The sequence below is a fragment of the Pipistrellus hanaki genome (genome assembly GCF_964339955.1).
Source record: "Pipistrellus hanaki genome assembly, chromosome: 15".
NCBI lineage: Eukaryota > Metazoa > Chordata > Mammalia > Chiroptera > Vespertilionidae > Pipistrellus > Pipistrellus hanaki.
In genome coordinates, this window is record NC_140517.1 from 38,195,076 (window position 1) to 38,214,804 (window position 19,729).

General features: G+C 52.5%; 1 protein-coding gene across 3 annotated transcripts in view; it reads left to right on the forward strand.

The window, feature by feature from the left end:
* SPTBN4 (spectrin beta, non-erythrocytic 4) overlaps nt 1–19,729 on the forward strand; it is a 77,589-nt gene that overhangs the window by 15,389 nt on the left and 42,471 nt on the right. For all 3 annotated transcript variants that reach the window (XM_084860906.1, XM_084860907.1, XM_084860908.1), the window contains exons 5-15: nt 1,414–1,505; nt 3,547–3,627; nt 4,725–4,840; nt 7,967–8,079; nt 8,173–8,360; nt 8,434–8,551; nt 9,382–9,540; nt 10,755–11,057; nt 11,968–12,118; nt 14,958–15,891; nt 17,574–17,711. In XM_084860906.1, coding sequence (XP_084717032.1) covers nt 1,414–1,505; nt 3,547–3,627; nt 4,725–4,840; nt 7,967–8,079; nt 8,173–8,360; nt 8,434–8,551; nt 9,382–9,540; nt 10,755–11,057; nt 11,968–12,118; nt 14,958–15,891; nt 17,574–17,711 — 2,393 coding nt within the window. The remainder of the gene's footprint in view (nt 1–1,413; nt 1,506–3,546; nt 3,628–4,724; nt 4,841–7,966; nt 8,080–8,172; nt 8,361–8,433; nt 8,552–9,381; nt 9,541–10,754; nt 11,058–11,967; nt 12,119–14,957; nt 15,892–17,573; nt 17,712–19,729) is intronic.

The following is a 19,729-nucleotide window of genomic DNA, read 5'->3' on the forward strand; positions in this document are numbered from 1 at the left end:
GTGATCTTTACTCTGCATGTCCCTAGGGTCTCTTCCTCTTCTTTCTTTTTTTTCTTCTTCTTTAAAAAAAATATTTTATTGATTTTTTTACAGAGAGGAAGGGAGAAGGATAGAGAGCTATAAACTCAATGAGAGAGAAACATCGACCAGCTGCCTCCTGCACACCCCTCACCAGGGATGTGCCCGCAACCAAAGTACATGTCCTTGACTGAAATCGAACCTGGGACCTTTCAGTCCACAGACCGACGCTTTATTCACTGAGCCAAACTGGTTTCGGCCTCTTCTTTCTTTAATACGTACCTGAGATATGCTTTTTGATTATAGAAAGAGGGGAAGGGGGGGGGGGGAGAGAGAGAGAGAGAGAGAGAGAGAGAGAGAGAGAGAGAGAGAGAGAGAGAGACACGCAAACATCAATCGGTTGCCTTCTGTGGGACCCCCACAGGAATCGGACCTGAACCCTTTTGGTATGAGGGATGGCGCTCCAACCCACTGAGCCACACTGGCCAGGGCTCTTCCTCTTCTGTAAGGACACCATTCATATTACATTAGGGCGCCACCCTTAGAACTCATTTAACCTTAACTAACTCTCTGAGGCCCTCTCTCCTAATACAGTCACATTGGGGGGTTAGGGCTCCAACTTATGAATTTGGGGGGCGACAACACAATTCAGACCATAAAGGGGAGACAATGAACCAGATGAAGAGATAAAAGGTACAGATAGTGATAAATGCTAAGGGCATAAGGCAGGGAAGGGGGATGTGCAATTTGGGTATACAAATGGAGATTTAAAATCAGGTGGTGGGTCAAGTCCTCACTGAGAAGCTTACAAGAGCACAGACCTCAAGGAGGCGGTGGAGCCTGTGGGGACCTGGGGGAAGGTTGTCCCAGGCAAAAGGGACAGCCAGGGCAGAGGCCCTGGGGAGGGAGGACACTGGGAGTTAGTGACAGGACAGGGGTCTCTGGAGGAGAGCGAGCTGCTGAGGAGGAGGTCAGAGACATACTGAGAGGAGATTGTGAGACTCTTATTTTTATGCAGAGTGAGCTGGAGCCACGTTTGAGGATAGGGGCACGTGGTCTCACTGAGCTGTTCACAGGGCCCCTCTGCCACCTGAAGAACAGATGAGGGGCGGGGTGGGGAGACCAGCATGGAGGCCACTGCACTAGCTCAGGTGGAAATGATGATGGCTGGGGTCAGGGAAGCGGCCCAGACACCAAGGATGGCAGCACCGCTGGAAACTGAGACCCTAATCCACCTCTGCCCCCCACCCCGTTGTGGATGGCCCGGCCCACTTCTGAACCCCCACCCCTGCCTCCACCTGCTGTTACCCACTACCCTCCCTGGCAATAGGGTGGGGGTGGAATTCCCAGCTCAAGCCCTCCAGGTCCCCAAAGCTGAGCTTTGTATCCTCACAGATTCAGGTCATCAAAATCGAGACGGAGGACAATAGAGAGACACGCTCTGCCAAGGACGCGCTGCTCTTGTGGTGTCAGATGAAGACAGCGGGGTAAGCTCCCAGCTCCACTCAGGCTGGGCCTAACCTTGGGGGCTCCTTAGGGATGAGTGCAAGGGACAGCTCAAACCCTGTGTCAATAGCTACATGTGGAACTAATAGACTGTAAAGAAAACACATCTACTCTTCTGACCTTGTTGAATAAACCTGCATAACAACCCAGCTGGTGAGGCTTAGTGGTCGACCTATGAACCAGGAGGTCACAGTTCGATTCCTAGTCAGGGCACATGCCCAAGTTGTGGGCTTAATCCCCAGTGGGGGGTATACAGAAGACAGCCAATCAATGATTCTCTCTCATCATTGATGTTTCTATATCTCTCTCTCCCTCTCCCTTCCTCCCTGAAATCAATAAATATTATATACACATGAAATTCGTGCACTGGAAGGGGGGTGTCCCTCAGTCCAGCCTGTGTCCTTTCACAGTCTGGGAGTCCATGGAGAGCAGGCCTAAGCTGTCAGTCGGACATCCCCTAGTGCTGCCACAGAGCAGAAGAGGCTCCTGCCATCGCCGCTGCACTCACCAGCCATAATCCTGGCTTCTGGCTGAGCAGAGCTCCCCCTGTTGGAGTGCACTGACCACCAAGGGGCAGCTCCTGCATGGAGTGTCTGCCTCCTGGTGGTCAGTGCATGTCATAGAGACCTGTCGTTCTGCCATCTGGTCAATTTGCATATTAGCCTTTTATTATATAGGATATACACACATATATAAAAGCCTAAGTGACCCAATGACTCAACAACCAATCAGTCGCTATGACACACACTGACCTCCAGGGGGCAGACGCTTGATGCAGGAGCTGCCTCCTGGTGGTCAATGTGCTCCCACAACCAACCTCCCAAGGCCAGCCAACCTCCCCCTGGCCAACCTGCCCTGATGGCCCCAATAGGGACTGAGTGAGACAACCCCGATTTGGCCCCAATTGCCAGCCAGGCTGAGGGGCCCCACCTGTGTATGAATTTGTGCAACAGGCCTCTAATATGTGTGTGTGTGTGTGTGTGTGTGTGTGTGTGTATTTAAAGATAACCTAATTTAAAAAACCACCTGTATAATAATCTGGAAGCCACGTTCAAATTAGAACTGGATTCCTCAGAGATCAGTGCTGGAAAGTGATGGGCTGCCCCTGGCCTGCTCCCTTCTCTTTCCCCCACTCATCCTGCACTCGAGAGGCCTCCTGTGCGCCTGTGTGGATCCTCCAGGTTCCAGCCACTCTCCCTCCCACCTGTCCAGCTAGCAGAGCACACACCAGGGCTTGGGCGGCTGGTGAGGGAAACTCAGGGTCCTGGTGCCTTCAGTGGGGTTGAGAAGGGGGGTGCACAGATCTGCTGGGCATGGCCCCTGGACTCCCAACTCTGTCGTTCAGGGAGGACATGGCCTGTAGCTGAAGGGCCCTCTGGTGAGCAGCCCCTGGGAGGAAGGAGGAGCCTGGGCACTGGCTCTCATCCTCTGGGGCTTCTCTTGCAGTGCAATCTGTTTCTCCCTGTGTCAGTGGTTACCTGTATGTCTGCTCTTCTTTGTTATCTCTCTTCCCCTCTTTCCCTACTCTCTTCCTTTCTGTCTCTCTTCCCCTCTCTACTCTCTCTCTTTCTATCTTCCTCTTCCCCTCCCTCCCTATTCTCTCCCTTTCTGTCTCTTTCTTCCCCTCCCTTCTTTCCCCATCTCTGCATCTTGCTCTCTCTGTCTCTCTCTCCCCATCCCTTCTTCCCTCCTCTCTGTCTCTTCTTTCGTCCCTCTGCCCCTCATCCCCCCCCCCCTTTTCTGTCTGCTTCAATCTCTATCTCTATCTTTATGTCTATCTCCATCCCTCTGGCTCATTGTATCATCTATCTATCTATCTATCTATCTATCTATCTATCTATCATCTATCTACCTATCATCTATCTATCAATCAATCATCTATCTATCGATCTATCTATCATCTATCTATCTATCCATCCATCCATCCATCCATCCATCCATCCATGTCTGTCTCTCCCTCTCTCCCTCTCCCCTCCTGACTTTCTCCATCTCTGCCTCTCTCTCTCCCTTCCATGCTGCTAGTTACCCAGAGGTAAACATCCAGAATTTCACCACCAGCTGGCGGGATGGCCTGGCCTTCAACGCCCTCATCCATAGGCACAGGTACCGCCCGGCCTGCGGCAACCCAGCCCTGCCCTGTCCCCCACCACACGTTTCTCAGGTACATGCCTGTACATGTATGTAGATAGACGATCACAGGCACAGGTCCTTGCCTTCACCTCTCTGCACATATACATTTCCCTTCACACACACAGGTGCACACACCACATAGACCTCTGCCCAGGCCACCTACCCTGTGCACACATGGAAACATGCTAGCCTTCACACAGGTGTGTGCACACAGTCCCTCAGGACATACACAGCCTGTGCCTGCTGTCCCCAGGGTGGAGAGTCCACTCCCCCGTGGATGGTGCCCCTGAGTGTGTGCACAGCACCTCCCATCAGAGTCCTTCTCTAGTTCACCCGGAGATCCTCTGGCCCCTGCATACCCATCTAGTCATACCTCAGAGCCTGGCACTGACCTCTGAGAGGTGGGCACCCAGACCAGTCACACCCACATTATGATCATCCACATGACAGATGGGGGAACTGAGACTAAGAGGCTGGGAGGGACTTGCTTTGGTGTGGCAGAAGCCAGAACCACCCCCCCACCACCACACACACACACACACACACACACACACTCATACATACACGGAGAGACCCAGCTGCACCTACACACCCAGAAACTCACAAGCTGTAATGGTGCCCAGCTTATCGTGGTAACACATAGTGAGTGATTTCTGTGTACCCAGAATTGTTTTAAATAAGTCATTGAATAGTCAATGACCCTATGAGGCAGACACTAATTTATCCCCATTTTACAAATGAGAATGACGAAACTGAGGCAGAGAGAAACAAAGTAGCTCACCCAGATGACAGCCAGGAAGTGGCTGAGCTGGGGTGTGAGCCAGGCAGCTGGCTGCAGACCTCACACTTCTGACCAGCACATAGTGCTGTACAGAGACACACTTAAGCATACCGTGTGCATCCTGAAGCCCTCACACCTGCAGTGCTCACACCCAGCACACACGGTTTCCCCCGGGTGGGCCAGGCCTCCCGCCCTCGCCCTGGGTGGGACTCACCCAGGATGACTTTTGCCTGCTTGCCCACTGGCTCTGGAGCCTGCCTGTTGCCTGCCCACTCTGTGCCCTGCCTAGGCCCGATCTCGTGGACTTCAGCAAACTCACCAAGTCCAACACCAACTACAACCTGCAGAGAGCCTTCCGCACGGCCGAGCAGCACCTGGGGCTGGCCCGCCTGCTGGACCCTGAAGGTGAGCCTTGTGTGACCCCAGTCCTGACTCCCTCTTTGGGGCTGCTATCCCAATGCCATCCCAAACTCTATTCCATTCTACCCCAACACACCCCAAACCCCAATCCTCCACTTCCCTTCCTTTCTTTCCTCCCCTCCCTCTGCCCATCCCTTCTTTCCCCGCCCCTGTCCCTTACTTTCTCCATCTCCATCTTAAACCCCTACCCATTTCCATTTCTATCTCCCCTTTCTCAAATCCATCTTCAATCATCTCCCCTCAAACCCATCCCTCCCTCCCTAATCCCAGACCCAACACATACCCAACTCCACACTGTCCCATCCCTAACCCCTACCCCTTCTCAACATTATCCTTCTCCCCATCCATGAACCTCACTTCCTACCTCGTACCTGTCCCCAGCCCATCCCGCTGTCTGTCCCCATCCACAACTCTATCCTTAGCCCCACCCCTTCCTACTTACAGTCCATCCCTAGCCCCAGCCCAGACTTCAGCCTCATCCCCAACCCATGGTCACCCTCCACACCAAGCCCCATCCCTGGAATAACAGCTGCTGTCTTTTTCTGAGCATCTACTGTGTGCCAACCACGTGGCTGGGAATTTGATCAAAACTGTTCCCTTTCATCCTCACACTGACCTGGTTGGACAAATTTGATGAAAACTAAAGGGTGAGAGAGGGAAGTCACTTGCACAGGGTCACACTGAAAACCAGTAAACGGGACCTCTGATTCCAGACTTCATGGTCCTAATCATCCCCGCTACTTGCCTTGTGTACTTGCATTTAGTGCTCAGCGCCTGGTACAAGTAGGTCTTTAGTGAACACCAGTTTCACTAGGTGGGCGGACTATAATGTTGTGTGTTCAGTGCATCAATTAAAATGGTCATTGGAGCCTAGCTGGTTTGGCTCCGTGTATAGAGTGTCGACCTGTGGACTCAAGGGTCCCGGGTTTGATTCTGGCCAAAGGCACATGCCCGGGTTGTGGGCTCAGTCCCCAGTAGGGGGCGTGCAGGAGGCAGCCAGTCAATGATTCCCTCTCATCATTGATGTTTCTATCTCTCACTCTTCCTCTCCCTTTTTCTCTGAAATCAATAAAAATATGATTGAGTTTTTCTTCTGTGGCAGGGTATTCTTGTTTTCCTAGGTGGCAGGCACTGTGATTATCCCTGCTGTAACAATGGAAAACTGGGGCTTAGAGAAGTTAGCTCTATTTTCTTTCTCATTTTAAATATATTTTTATTGATTTTAGCCAAAACCGGTTTGGCTCAATGGATAGAGCGTCGGCTTGGGGACTGAGAGGTCCCGGGTTCGATTCCGGTCAAGGGCATGTACCTTGGTTGCGGGCATATCCCCAGTGGGAGGTGTGCAAGAGGCAGCTGATCGATGACTCTCTCTCATCGATGTTTCTAACTCTCTATCTCTCTCCCTTCCTCTCTGTACAAAATCAATAAAATATATTAATAAATAAATAAATAAATAAATAAATATATTTTTATTGATTTTAGAGGGAAAGGGAGAGAGAGATAGAAACATCAATGATAAAAGAGAATCATTGACCTGCTGCCTCCTGCAAGCCCCACAGTGGGGACTGAGCCCACAACCTGAGCATGTGCCCTGACTGGGAATTGACCTCCTAGTTCATAGGTTGACGCTCAACCACTGAACCGCGCCAGTTGGGCAGGTCTGTTTTCTAAGGACATGCAGTAAGTGGTTGAGCTTGGATTCAAGCTCATGCCTTAACCTCAAACCTCACCAACCACTCATTCACTTAGCAAATATTTATTGAGCTTCTACTGTGTACTGGGCATAGAAGGAAGAGTGGTTAGAAAGACAGGCATGGTCCCTGTGCTCCTGGAGCTCAAACTGTAGGTAAGGAGACAATCACATGAGTGAATATCTAATTGCAAAGTGTGATAAGAAATTTGGAAGGAAGTAGGAGGAAATGATAAGATGCTCTGAGGAAGAATAACATGAGACCAACTGTAGACAGGGTGAACAGGGACGCTTGTCTGAGCAAATTTGAGTTGAGCCCTGGAGGATGAGTGGGAGTTAGGCACACAGAAGGGGGAATAGTGTTCCAGACAATCCTATATAATAAAAGCCTAATATGCTAAGTGTCCCCTTGACTGGGAGTTTGACTGCTCACTATGACATGTGCTGACCACCAGGGGGCAGCACAGAACATGGTGGGCATCAGTGACCTAGTGCTGGCAGGGGTGGCAGTAGAGGCACTGCCGGCCCTGCTGGGCCCTGACAGAAAGTGGGACCGCAGTGAGATGGGGAGCAGGTGAGTGGGCTGCACCAGGCCAGGGCAGGTGTGAGCAGGGCCAATCGCCCCACAGACAGCGACCAGTGTCCATTACAGAGAAAGGGCAAATAGCAATTTAAAAATATTTCTTCTAATTATTTTCCTTTCAATGTGCACGAATCCGTGCACCAGGCCACTAGTAAGAATATAAGAATAGTGTGTGCAAAGGCCTTGAGGAGGAAGGTAGATTGGTGGCTCAGTGGTTAGAGAGTCAGCCCGAGCACTGAAGGGTTGCAGGTTTGATTCTGGTCAAGGGCACATACCTGGGTTGCAGGTTTGCTCCCCAAGCATGCAGGAGGCAACCAATCAATGTGTCTTTCTCACATCGATGCCTCACCCCTCTCTGTACTCCCTTCCATGCTTTCTAAAAACCAATGGAAGGAATATCCTCTGGTGAGGGTTAACAACAAATAAAACAACAACAGTAAGAGATACTTTCTCTATTGTGGTTTATGTGTGGCAGACACTATTAATCCCATGAGGTAGAACCCCATTTGTCAAATACAAAAATGCAGGAACAGAGAGAGGTTGGTTATTTTGCCTGTGGTCACAAAGTTAGTGGGCTCCTACACTGGTCAGTAGCTCAGTTAGTTAGAGCGTTGTCCTGATTCTCCAAGGGTGTGGGTTCAACCTCTGGTCAGGGCATGTACAAGAAGCAACTTATGAATGCACAACTAAGTGGAACATCAAAATCAACCTCTCTCTCTCTTTCTCTCAAATTAATCAGTAATTTTTTTTTAAGTGGGTTCTCCCTCCTGCCCCAATACCTTCCATCCCTCTGCTCGAGTGCTCATTGTCACGCTCCCCCACTTTCCCTTCCCCCCAGATGTCAACATGGAGGCTCCAGATGAGAAGTCCATCATCACCTATGTGGTCTCTTTCTACCACTATTTCTCTAAGATGAAGGCCCTGGCTGTGGAGGGGAAGCGGATTGGGAAGGTAGGAGGAACCAAGGAATGGAGTCGCTGGGAGCCTGGGAATCTCATGGGGCGGGCCTGCGGTGAGGCTGACCCCGCTTCCTGTGCGGGCCAGGTCCTGGACCAGGTGCTGGAGGTGGAGAAGATCATTGAGCGCTACGAGGAGCTGGCGACCGAGCTGCTGGCCTGGATCCACCGCACTGTGGGCCTCATCAGCAACCAGAAGTTCGCCAACTCCCTGAGCGGGGTGCAGCAGCAGCTGCAGGCCTTCACGGCCTACTGCACCCTGGAGAAGCCCGCCAAGTGAGGCCCAGCTCGGGAGGGAGGGCAGCAGGTGGCGGTGTGGAGGCGGGTTCCTGAGCTCAAGCACCCTCAGGTTTCAGGAGAAGGGGAACCTGGAGGTGCTGCTCTTCAGCATCCAGAGCAAATTGCGCGCCTGCAACCGCCGCCTCTACGTGCCCCGGGAGGGCTGTGGCATCTGGGATATCGACAAGGTGAGGCTGTGGTGTGGGAGGCAGCATGCTCGGTGGCGTTGTGTAGGTTGTTCACTTCGAAAGGGAGCCATTCCCATGTAGACACTGTGGATCGGACATTCATTCTGACAGTTTCCAGCAGTTGCAGGTCATGAAGAAGCAACATGTTTTTTTCCAATTTGAGCAAAAGTGCCATTAGTCCTAGGAGTGACCTTAGACCAAGCATGTCAAACTCAGAGGCTAAATGGGCCAAATAAGCAAGGTGTAAGTGTATGTGGGCCACAAAGAACAACCAGAAGCTTCAATTTCCATAGGTTTATTTCGATAGAGACATGCTGAATACAAAGGGCTGAAATAAATGAGTCATCGTTAACATAAAATAATAGAACATTTTAATAAAAATTATTATTTTTTCATTAACTAACCAGATGCTGAATAACTGCACAAATTAATAAGTATTACCAAACAAATCTATTTTTCTTGTTCTCTGGAAGCGAAATATTTCCTGTTGTGCACACCAAACAAGTCAGTACAAAACTAATGACGTGGCCATTGGCTGCTAAAATATTCGCTGCTGGTATTGGTGGAGAGAAATGGTGCGCCTGCGCTAAGGTGCATAAGGGAAACGAATACAACACAAGTCTAGTAATTAGCCATTGGTGAATATTATAGCTCATTATTGATAATTATGTATAATAGGATATTGTAAAATTAAGTTACGAAATTTTTATTAAAACGATTCTTACATACCATTATGTTGGCTGGGCCAAGAGTTTGACATGCTCCCTTAGACAGGGAGCCGGCCATGAAAGGAGGAGTGATTGGAGTTTGCCTGCTCCTCTGCTCCCTAGGCCTGGGGCCTGCTGGAGAAGGCGGAGCACGAGCGGGAGGCGGCCCTGCGGGCTGAGCTGACGCGGCAGGAGAAGCTGGGGCTCCTGGCCCAGAGGTTTGACCACAAGGTGGCCATGAGGGAGAGCTGGCTGAATGAGAACCAGCGCCTGGTGTCCCAGGTACGGGCACGGGGCTGGGGGGAGGATTGGGCTGATGTTGTGGGACCAGGGAGGAAGACTTGATCTTTTGTTTTTTAAAGACACTTTTTCTTTTTAAATATATTTTACTCGATGCCCAATGCACAAATTCGTGCACGGATGGGGTCCGACCGGCCTGGCCCCAATTGGGACGGATAGGGCAGGCCTGTCAGGAGGAGGAGAAAACGGGAGGTTGGGTGGCCAGCAGCCCTGATGGCCTGATCAGGGCTAAGCCAGCTTGGTGGAGGGGTCACATGGGAATGGCTATCAGGCCCTGCCCCCAAATGGGGTGGGAAAGTTTATCAGGGTGGGGCCAGCTGGGGAGAGGAGCTGTGGGCTGATCAGGGTGGTGGGGGCCATTGGTGGCGGGGCCAGCCAAGGGGAGGGCTGCAGGTGGTTGGCTGGTTGGCCCCACCCCCCCAATGACTAGTTGCTATGATACCCACTGTGTTCGCTGGCCACAGTGGGTATCATAGCAACTAGTCATTACGGCATTCCAGTCGCTGGCTTTTTATATATATAGATTGATTTCAGAGAGGAAGGAAGAGGTAGAGAGAGATAGAAACATCAATGATGAGAGAATCGGCTGCATGCTCTCTACTGGGGATCAAGCCTGCAACCTGGGCATGTGCCCTCACTGGGAATTGAACTGTGACCTCCTGGTTCATAGGTCAGTGCTCAACTGCTGAGCCACACTGGCCAAGCAAGACTTGATCTCTTAAGCAACAGAGAAGTTTTGGATTAGGGGACAAGAGTGTAGGAAGGGAAAATTGTTCTCCCAAGTGACTGGTGTTGTTTGAGGGTTGGAGGGAGAGGCCTGATATGCAGGGAACAGGAGAGTGAGGCTGGTCTCCATGGTAACTAGAGAAGAAAGGTTAGTTTTTTTTTCAGAGATAGGGAGAGTATTTAATTATCTTTTAAGTGACAAAGAAGGTTGTATCTGGTGCCCAAGGTAACTCAGGAGAATAGAACTGGTCTCCTAGGTAACAGGATAGGGTTGGCCTGGTCCCTAATCTAGGGAAATGGAAGGACGGGGCCTGTTTCCTAGGTAACGTGTTGGTAACATGTTTAGGATTAGAAATGTAACAGGGAAGGATGGGGCTGGTCTCCGGGGTAACGGAAGCAGTGGGGAGCTTTCCAAGTTCACACCGGGCTGCGGAGGCAGCGTGGGTGAGTGTCTGCGTCTGCCCTGCCAGGACAACTTTGGCTACGAGCTGCCGGCGGTGGAGGCCGCCATGAAGAAACACGAGGCCATTGAGGCGGACATTGCAGCCTACGAGGAGCGGGTGCAGGGCGTGGCGGAGCTGGCCCAGGCGCTGGCGGCTGAGGGCTACTACGACGCCCGGAGGGTGGCAGCCCAGCGAGACAGCGTCCTGCGCCAGTGGGCCCTGCTGACCGGGCTGGTGGGCGCCCGGCGGGTACGGCTGGAGCAGAACCTGGCCCTGCAGAAGGTCTTCCAGGAGATGGTGTACATGGTGGACTGGATGGAGGAGATGCAGGTGGGGGCCAGACGGGGGCCACGGGTGGGCGTGGTGGGCCAGGAGGGGAGGGAGGATCTAGGCACTGAAAGGGCTACGAGAGACATGGAGAGGGAAGGGGAGAGAGACGGAAAGATAAAGAGAAAGTCAGGGAGACGATGAGAAAAAGTGAGAGAAAGAGACAGGGAGAGACAGAGTCAGGGAAAGAGGCAGAGACACAGAGAGAAGTAGATTAAAAAGACACAGAGATATAGAGACAGAGAGAAAGATTATTCCAGGGAAGATGAGAGAGATGGAGAGCGCACTAGAGAGAGTGGTAGAGAAGCAGACACCAAGTTAGAAATGAAATCTTTATGGCCACACAGAAAGACACATAGGAAGATGGCATCCACTTGAGAAAGACCACACAGAGGGTTACAGAGAGAGATGGAGTCAGAAGTGTAAGGGAGAAACGTGGAGGCAGAGAGAGGGGGAAGAGGACAGAGATGGCATAGAGCAGTGTTTCCCAAAGTGTGGTACGCGTACCCCCAGGGGTACGGGAAGAGTTTGGTGGGGGTACGTGTTGCACCGGAGTTTGGTGGGGATATGCACTGCACCGTGCTTAGCTGCACCTAATTCTACATTCTCATGAGTACGAGGGGTACTCAGCGTTACGAAAATTATAGAAGGAGTACACATACGTCAAAAGTTTGGGAAACACTGGCGTAGAGAGTAGGAGACAGACACCGGGACAGCCAGGGCCCTAACACGTGGCGACGATGAGGGAGAAAACATTCAGGGGGAGCCATGAGGACAGAGATAAGGAGACAGAGACAGAGGTCAGAGTTCAGGTGATGGTGTAGGAGAGCAGCGGGATGCCTGGGCCAGTGGGGGTGGCAGAGTGGCCTCAGGGCCAATGCCAAATGCGTCCTCAGTGCCGCCCCTCTCACAGGCCCAGCTGCTGTCTCCGGAGTGTGGGCAGCACCTGGTGGAGGCGGAGGACCTGCTGCAGAAGCACGGACTGCTGGAGGGGGACATCGCCGCCCAGAGTGAGCGGGTGGAGGCCCTCAACGCCGCGGCCCTGCGCTTCTCCCAGCTGCAGGGTGAGTCTGTGCTGGGACCTGGGGAGGAGACTCCCACAGCTGCTGCTTTAGACGCTGTGTGACTCCTGAGAGGGAGAAGGAAGGAGTGAGCGCCCTGTCTTTGGAGGCATCCGAGCACAGACTAGGATCCCGTTCCATCGGGGATACAGCCTCAGGGAAATTAGTGGGTTGAGCAGGAGATTGAACCACGTAACTTCTTCCTGCTTTGAGAGTTTGTAGCAATAGCTCCCATTCACCGAGCATTTGTTTTGTGCTGGGCCCTTACAGCTGGGTCGCAGTGGATATCACAAAAGGGCTGTGTAATGGAATGTGTTGTCAGGGCCTGTTCACCAGCTAGTGGTGGAAACTCAGCTCAGGGAGCAGGAAGGAGGAAGAGGGAGTGAATGTGTTGGCTGATAAAACTAAAATGTCCAGCGAGAGGGGAGGTGGCTTCAGGAAGGCTGGATCCAGGCATGGCTCAGCGATGCTTTTAGGACTCTCCTCCATGTTTGTGTCACTGTTGGGCAGCCCTTCCCCTGCGGTGTAGACCTGGGGTCACTCGGCCCCTTTTTACTTTTTAGCAGCACAGACTCAGCAGAATCAGGCCCCTTACTCCCCATAGTCTGACCAGAGGTGCAGGGGAGCGTTCCTGAGCCCGCGGTGGGCTCCATGGGGATGGAGCGACCTGATTTGCCACATCTTTGTGCTGTACCCACCCCAGGGCCAAGAGTGGGGTCAGCTCCCTCCACAGACGTGGCCTGGGAGAGAGCGGGTGGGCCACCATTGCCAGAAGCAGGGGCAGAATGCCCTTGGGCAAGCTGAGGCTGACTCTACTGAAATTCTCATTTACGGATGCCATTTCCTCTGGCCAAGGACCACCAGGAACCCCTTCCGTCAGAACGAGCCGGTAGTTGGCTCTTTGCACAGACCTTGTGGAATCTCAGTCAGAGGCCGTGAAGAAGGGCTTGTGTCAGTGGCTTGGATGCTTTGTGTAGTGGAAGCTGCAGACGGATGCAGTCAGGAAGGGGCAATGTGCTGATTGCACATCTTAACCATTTCTCGGGAATTGGAAGAAATCGTTCGCCTTAGCTGGGTGAAGGGGTGCCCTTGTTGCTGTGTGTGCCCGGACATCACGACGGAGTGATTGCACTTCGTCCCACGTGGCACAGCTCAGAGTGCTGTCTGGTGTTGTGTGCTGTGCGTGCTCCCTGTGTGCCCTGCCATTAGCCAGGGCTGCTTTTCTTTCGCTCGGAGGCCCAGAAGCAGGGCCACGGATGGGTTTTGAGGCTGGTCAGGACCCTTTAGAATCCCGGAGCTTCATTAGAAAAGAAAGCGTCTATAGGCCTGAGAGATGGTGGGAGAGTTTCTGACTCCCACAGACTGGGCCACGTACTAAGAGCAAGTGAGTTGTCCTTCCAAGCCCTGGTGAAGACAGCTCAGCCCTGGCTCAGCCCCTCTCACCCTCATCAGAACCGCAGGAGGCTGATGGGACCCTGTCCTGTACTTGGGGCTGTTTGTCCCCAGAGGCCACCATCTTCTTGTGAGATCTTGGTACTTGGTGACAACCAGCAGCACCATGAAAACAGCAAGCAGGCTCGTGGGGGATGTGTGTTGTCATGGTGACAGGAGGCAGCACTGCCTGACAAGTGGTCCAGAGGGTCTTAGCTGATCCTGGGCAAGCAGCTTCCCTCCCTGAGTCTCAGTTTCTTCATCTGAAGATGGGCTGGTAAGGATGCTGACCTCATGGGGCGGTTGTGAGGACTAAAGGACACTGTGACATTGGTCTGGATACGTTGTCTCCATTTATTTTTTAGTTGAATGCCTTGGCATTTGGTCAATATCTGTGAATGTCCAGAATTATAGAAATCCTACATTCCATCTAGTAGTGCTGTGACCCAGTCGGAAATACGTTTACACACACACACACCAATGTTTTCTCAAACAATGCTACCCCTTACCTTGTGTATTGTATTCTGACATATTTTTATTCATTCGATGCTATTCCATTAAAGAAATGCTGGCTGCAACAAATTAATTTTTTGGGGGATCATAGACTAGAGAGGTCTGGAAGGAAAGTGAATTTTTCAAAAATATATTTTTTATTGATTTCAGAGATGAAGAGAGGGAAAGAGAGAGATAGAAACAACAATGATAAGATACAGTCATTGGTTGGCTGCCTCCTGCATGCCCCACCCTGGGGATCAAGCCCACAACCTGGTATGTGCCCCAACCAAGAATCCAACCATGACTCCAGGTTCATAGGTCAGCAACGCTCAACCACTGAGCCACGCTGGCTGAGCGAAAACGAATCTTTTGAAGAAAAAGGGAATTCAGGTTATCACTGGGAGTAAGTAGGTAAGACATCAGAGAGAGGGAACCCAGAAAATGGCTTAAGAGTAGAGCAGCTTCATTTGATCCAGTTCTGAAGGAAGCACAGTTTACATGAAATGTACTGATTCTAGGACCCTCTGAAGCTCAGTTTCCACCCATCATTCAGTCAGTAAGCCACTGTTTTCATTAGGCTGCTGCTCTGGGCCCACCCTGTGCTGGACAACGGTGCGGACCAGGTGTGATGGAGACAGCGCAGGCCCTGCCCTGAGAAGCTTCCAGCCCAGTGCAGGAGGCAGATCAGGCAGTGATAGCCCAGAGGGCCCAAGGCCGGGATGGGGGAAGCAGAGAAGCCTGGGTGAGCCAGAGAAAGCGGCTGCTCCAGACTCGGGGAGTCAGGAAAGGCTGCCTGGAAGAGGGGACTCATAACCTGGCCCCTGCTGAAGCTGATGGTCAGGTAGCCGGCACCTCCCTCTCTTTGGTGCCTCCTTGCTCCAGACCAACTCGGGATCCTCCCCTTCTCCTGGCTCAGGTTACCAGCCCTGCGACCCGCAGGTCATCTGCAACCGCGTGAACCACGTGCACGGCTGCCTGGCGGAGCTGCAGGAGCAGGCGGCGCGGCGGCGCGCGGAGCTGGAGGCCTCGAGGAGCCTGTGGGCGCTGTTTCAGGAGCTGGAGGAGGCCGAGAGCTGGGCCCGCGACAAGGACCGCCTCCTGGAGGCCACAGGCGGCGGCGGCGGCGGGCCGGGCGCAGGGGGCGGCGCGCACGACCTGTCCAGCACGGCGCGCCTCCTGGCGCAGCACAAGATCCTGCAGGGCGAGCTGGGCGGGCGGCGGGCGCTGCTGCAGCACGCCCTGCGCCGCGGCGAGGAGCTGGCTGCGGCCGGCGGCGCCGAGGGCGCGGGCGCCGAGGCGGTGCACCTGGCGGGCTTGGCGGAGCGCGCGGCGAGCGCGCGGCGGCGCTGGCAGCGGCTGGAGGAGGCGGCGGCGCGGCGCGAGCGGCGGCTGCAGGAGGCGCGGGCGCTGCACCAGTTCGGCGCCGACCTCGACGGGCTCCTGGACTGGCTGCGCGACGCCTACCGCTTAGCGGCCGCGGGCGACTTCGGCCACGACGAAGCGTCCAGCCGCCGCCTGGCCCGCCAGCACCGGGCGCTCACCGGAGAGGTGGAGGCGCATCGCGGGCCCGTGACCAGCCTGCGGCGTCAGCTGGCGACTCTGGGGGGCGCTGGCGGCGCCGGGCCCCTGGTGATGGCCCTGCAGGTGCGCGTGGTGGAAACCGAGCAGCTGTTCGCGGAGGTGACGGAGATGGCGGCGCTGCGGCGCCAGTGGCTGCGGGACGCCCTCGCTGTCTACCGCATGTTCGGCGAGGTGCACGCGTGCGAGCTGTGGATCGGCGAGAAGGAGCAATGGCTGCTCGCCATGCGTGTCCCTGATTCACTGGACGACGTGGAGGTGGTGCAGCACCGGTGAGCGCGCACTTGTGGGACTCCAGGGTCCTCCTCCTCACCTGTCTATCACCTTCATTGGCCCAACAGTTCTTGTGTTATCTCAGCTGGAAGCAGGGTTCCAGTACAATGGGAGTGAGAGTCCCAACCACACAAGTTGGTGGTGAACAATAAGTGAGCAGATAAATCTAGAACACTTAGCAAATGCCTGGGGACCGGGAGCATTCCGGGAGCTTTTGCTGTTACTGCGATCAGGCATACATTTACCTGGCCCCAGGTTAGCCCACACTTCTCCTGGGACTCCCGCTGCCATGTACACGGCACCTCCCTCGCCAATAAGTTAGCTCTGGCCCTTGTCACTTTCTTTGCCCTGTTTTACGTTTCTTCATAGCACTTACCACCCTGTGCCATCACCGTGTTTCCCCAAAAATAAGACATCCCCCGAAAATAAGACCTAGCGCATGGAAAGATAAGACATCCCTTGAAAATAAGACCTAGCACAACTTTGGGAGAAAAAATTAATATAAGACACTGTCTTATTTTCGGGGAAACAGGGTAGCTACTGATTTGCCCGTTGGCTGACTCAGGAGTGAGTTAAATTAGTGGATGAATCTTTCTTTTTTTTTTTTTTTTAAATATATTTTATATTTTCCACAGAGAGGAAGGGAGAAGGATAGAGAGCTAGAAACATCGATGAGAGAGAAACATCGACCAGCTGCCTCCTGCGCACCCCCCACTGGGGATGTGCCTACAACCAATGTACATGCCCTTGACCGGAATCAACCTGAGACCTTTCAGTCCGCAGACCAACGCTCTATCCACTGAGCCAAACCGGTTCCAGCAGAACCAAACTGGTTCTGGCTGAATCTCTTTCTCTGAGCACCTGGTTTACCCATTCATTTCCTCGGCAGGTACTTTCTGAACCGCTGCTCTGTGCTAGGTCTGGTGCAGGGCATTGCTGGAAACACAGGTGTGGTCCCTGGCCTTGCTGTGCCATTACCTGTGCCACAGCTTAGGCTGTTGTTTTAAACAAGGAAGGACCTGTCCAGCTTTACAAGGTCTTCCTGGCTGCTATATGGAGAGTGGGTTTGAGGGGGTGACAGTGGTGGCTGGGAGCCCACGGAGGCAGCTGGGGTGGGGATCCAGGTAGGAGGGGACCAGACTAGACCAGGGCAGGAAGCCAAGTGGATAGGCCATGAGGATGGACAGGCTGGGAGTGGGGAGTTGTTCAAAGCAGGGCCCAGGGCTCTGGCCTGGTGGGTGGTGGGGCTGTGCCTGAGATAGGGACCCAGAGGAAGAACAAATCTGAGGGGAGATGCTGGAGTGAGTTTGAGTCACACTGGGAGTGAGGACCCCAGGAGGGGTGCAGCAGGCGTTGAGGCTGGAGACAGCTCCAATGGAAAGAGGTTGGGGCAGGAGCCTGAGATGTGGGGATCGTAAGTTTGGGAGTGAGGCCTGAGGCTGCGGAGAGGGTGAGGTGGCCCAGGCAGGGCGCGAGGGGAAGTGAGAGGGCCCAGGACTGAGCCCTGAAGATCTGGCATGTAAGTAGCAGGTAGGAAGAAGAGGAGCTGGCAAAGGGGCCTGAGAACTCAGGTGAGGTGGGAGAGTTAGGAGATCTGGGAGAAGGCAGTTGGATAAAATAAAAAAGTGGGCAGGCCCCCAGAGTCTAGGCCTCTCTGAAAATGCCCCCCCTTCTTCTGCAGGTTTGAGAGTCTGGACCAGGAGATGAACAGTCTGATGGGCCGGGTCCTGGACGTGAACCACACGGTGCAGGAGCTGGTGGAAGGCGGCCACCCCAGCTCGGACGAGGTGCGCTCCTGCCAGGACCATCTCAACAGCAGGTAGGGGCCTTCCCAGGTACCTCAGACAGGTCTTCCCATCATTCCTTTCCTCACCCACTCCACCGTGGGAATCAAGAAAGGACAATTTCAAACCTCTGAGATGATAATGGCCTGGCAAATCGCCCAAATTTGAGAGAGAGAGAGAGAAAAAGATTAATTCCCAGTGCTAGTGATGACGTGATAAAATGAGGATATAGTACATTTCAGTGGGCTATTGATTTGTTTGTTCAGAAATAATTTGTTGTATATTTAATATCTTCTGGAAATTTTTCTAAGCATTTTATACACTTCATTTTAGCTCTCAATATTCCAGTTTCCATAGTAAAGATTCCAAAATTCAGAGCTCTTTAAAAATAGTAACAAATTAATACCTTTCTGCGTAGAACACTACCAGCTGTTCTTCCAGTGTGGTTAGGGCTCAGACACAGACACAGAGAGGTGAAATCCTTAACATGGTTACTCAGTCTAGTAAGTTGGAGTCAAACCAAGTTCTGTCTGAATCCAGAGCTGGGCTCTTGCTTGTATTTATTTACTTAATCCTCAACCACGGATATTTTCCCATTGATTTTTAGAGAGAGTGGAAGGAAGGGGGAGAGGCACAGAGAGAGAAACATCGATGTCGGGAGAGACACATCGATTAGTTGCTTCCTGAATATGCTCTGACCAGGGCTAGGGATCAAGCCTGAAACCAAGGTATGTGCCTTTGACCTGAATCAAACCTGGGACCCTTCAGTCTGCAGGCCCATGCTCTGTTCACTGAGCCGAGCTTGCTAGGGCTTGATTGCATTTATTCAGTCTTCTCAGCAACCCTAGGGTATAGATTACCCCGGGTTAAAAAGGAGGAAACTGGAGCTCAGAAAGGTGAAGACATTGGCCCATGGTCACACGGTGAATTAGAGTCAAGCTTGGGTTTGAAATTGGATTTGTCTGATTCCAAAGCCTGTGCTCTTAACTGCTGTGCCATAAGATAGCAATATCCAGTGATTCTATAGCCTGGTAGCCTGGACAATGTGAAAGCAGCAGGGCTTAAAAAGATAAGAATGTTGCAGCCTTTAGAGAGATTATATGCCAAGTGCTTTAGCCACATAATCTCATTAACACTTAATGAGGTGGACATTATTTTTCTGATTTTCTAGATGAGGAAAAGGAAGACCATGGAGGGAAATGATTTGCTGAAGGTCACGTGGCAAATCTAGCAGCACAGAACTTGAACTTGGGTCCTTCCAATGATAGAGTCCAAATCTCTGCCTTTGTGGCACGTCCATTCTAGAGAGAGCAGAGAGTTAACAAATAAACTCATAAACGAAGGAGCTATGTAGAGAACTGTAAGGATCTGTGCAGGAATTAGAGGACAGTGGTCTGGCAGTCAGCGCCCTGAGTCAGGGAAGAGCTGGCTGTGTTCCAGAGAGCATCCTCACTCGGTGACAGTAGCAAACAGGAGCTGTGTGCAGCATTCCCTAGATCAGAACTCATTTGACCCTCACAGCACCCTGGTGAGGCAGGTGCTGTGCTATGATTGTGTCCATTTTACTGCTGGGGAAACTGAGGCATGGAGAGGGTTACTAGCCAAGGCCATGCACACCTCGGATTGGACTCCAGGCCACCCTGCTAGGATCCTATGCTTGTACCCGGACCGCACACCATCCATGCAAGGGAACTGAGGCCCAGAACAGTGCCATCACAGTGCAATCACACAGAGCAGTACGTGATTTTTCCATTTATTTATTTTGGAATAAAAACAGGTTTTCCTCTTGCATCACTGTCCTCAGCGCCTGGTTCATGGTACCTGATCAATTACTTTTCGTTGAACCCAACATATCTAGTTTCATCAACTAGCACTTCTCACAGGGCTGATGTCCTAGCTGAGGTGACTAATGGTGTGTAGACTCTGGTTTCAGAACCTCTTTACACTCTTACACTCTGTAACCCTCTTTACATGCTATAACCCCAAATATCTTTACATGTCTTAACCCCAAATAGTTTAATTTAGTGGGTTATAGCTATCAATACTTACTATA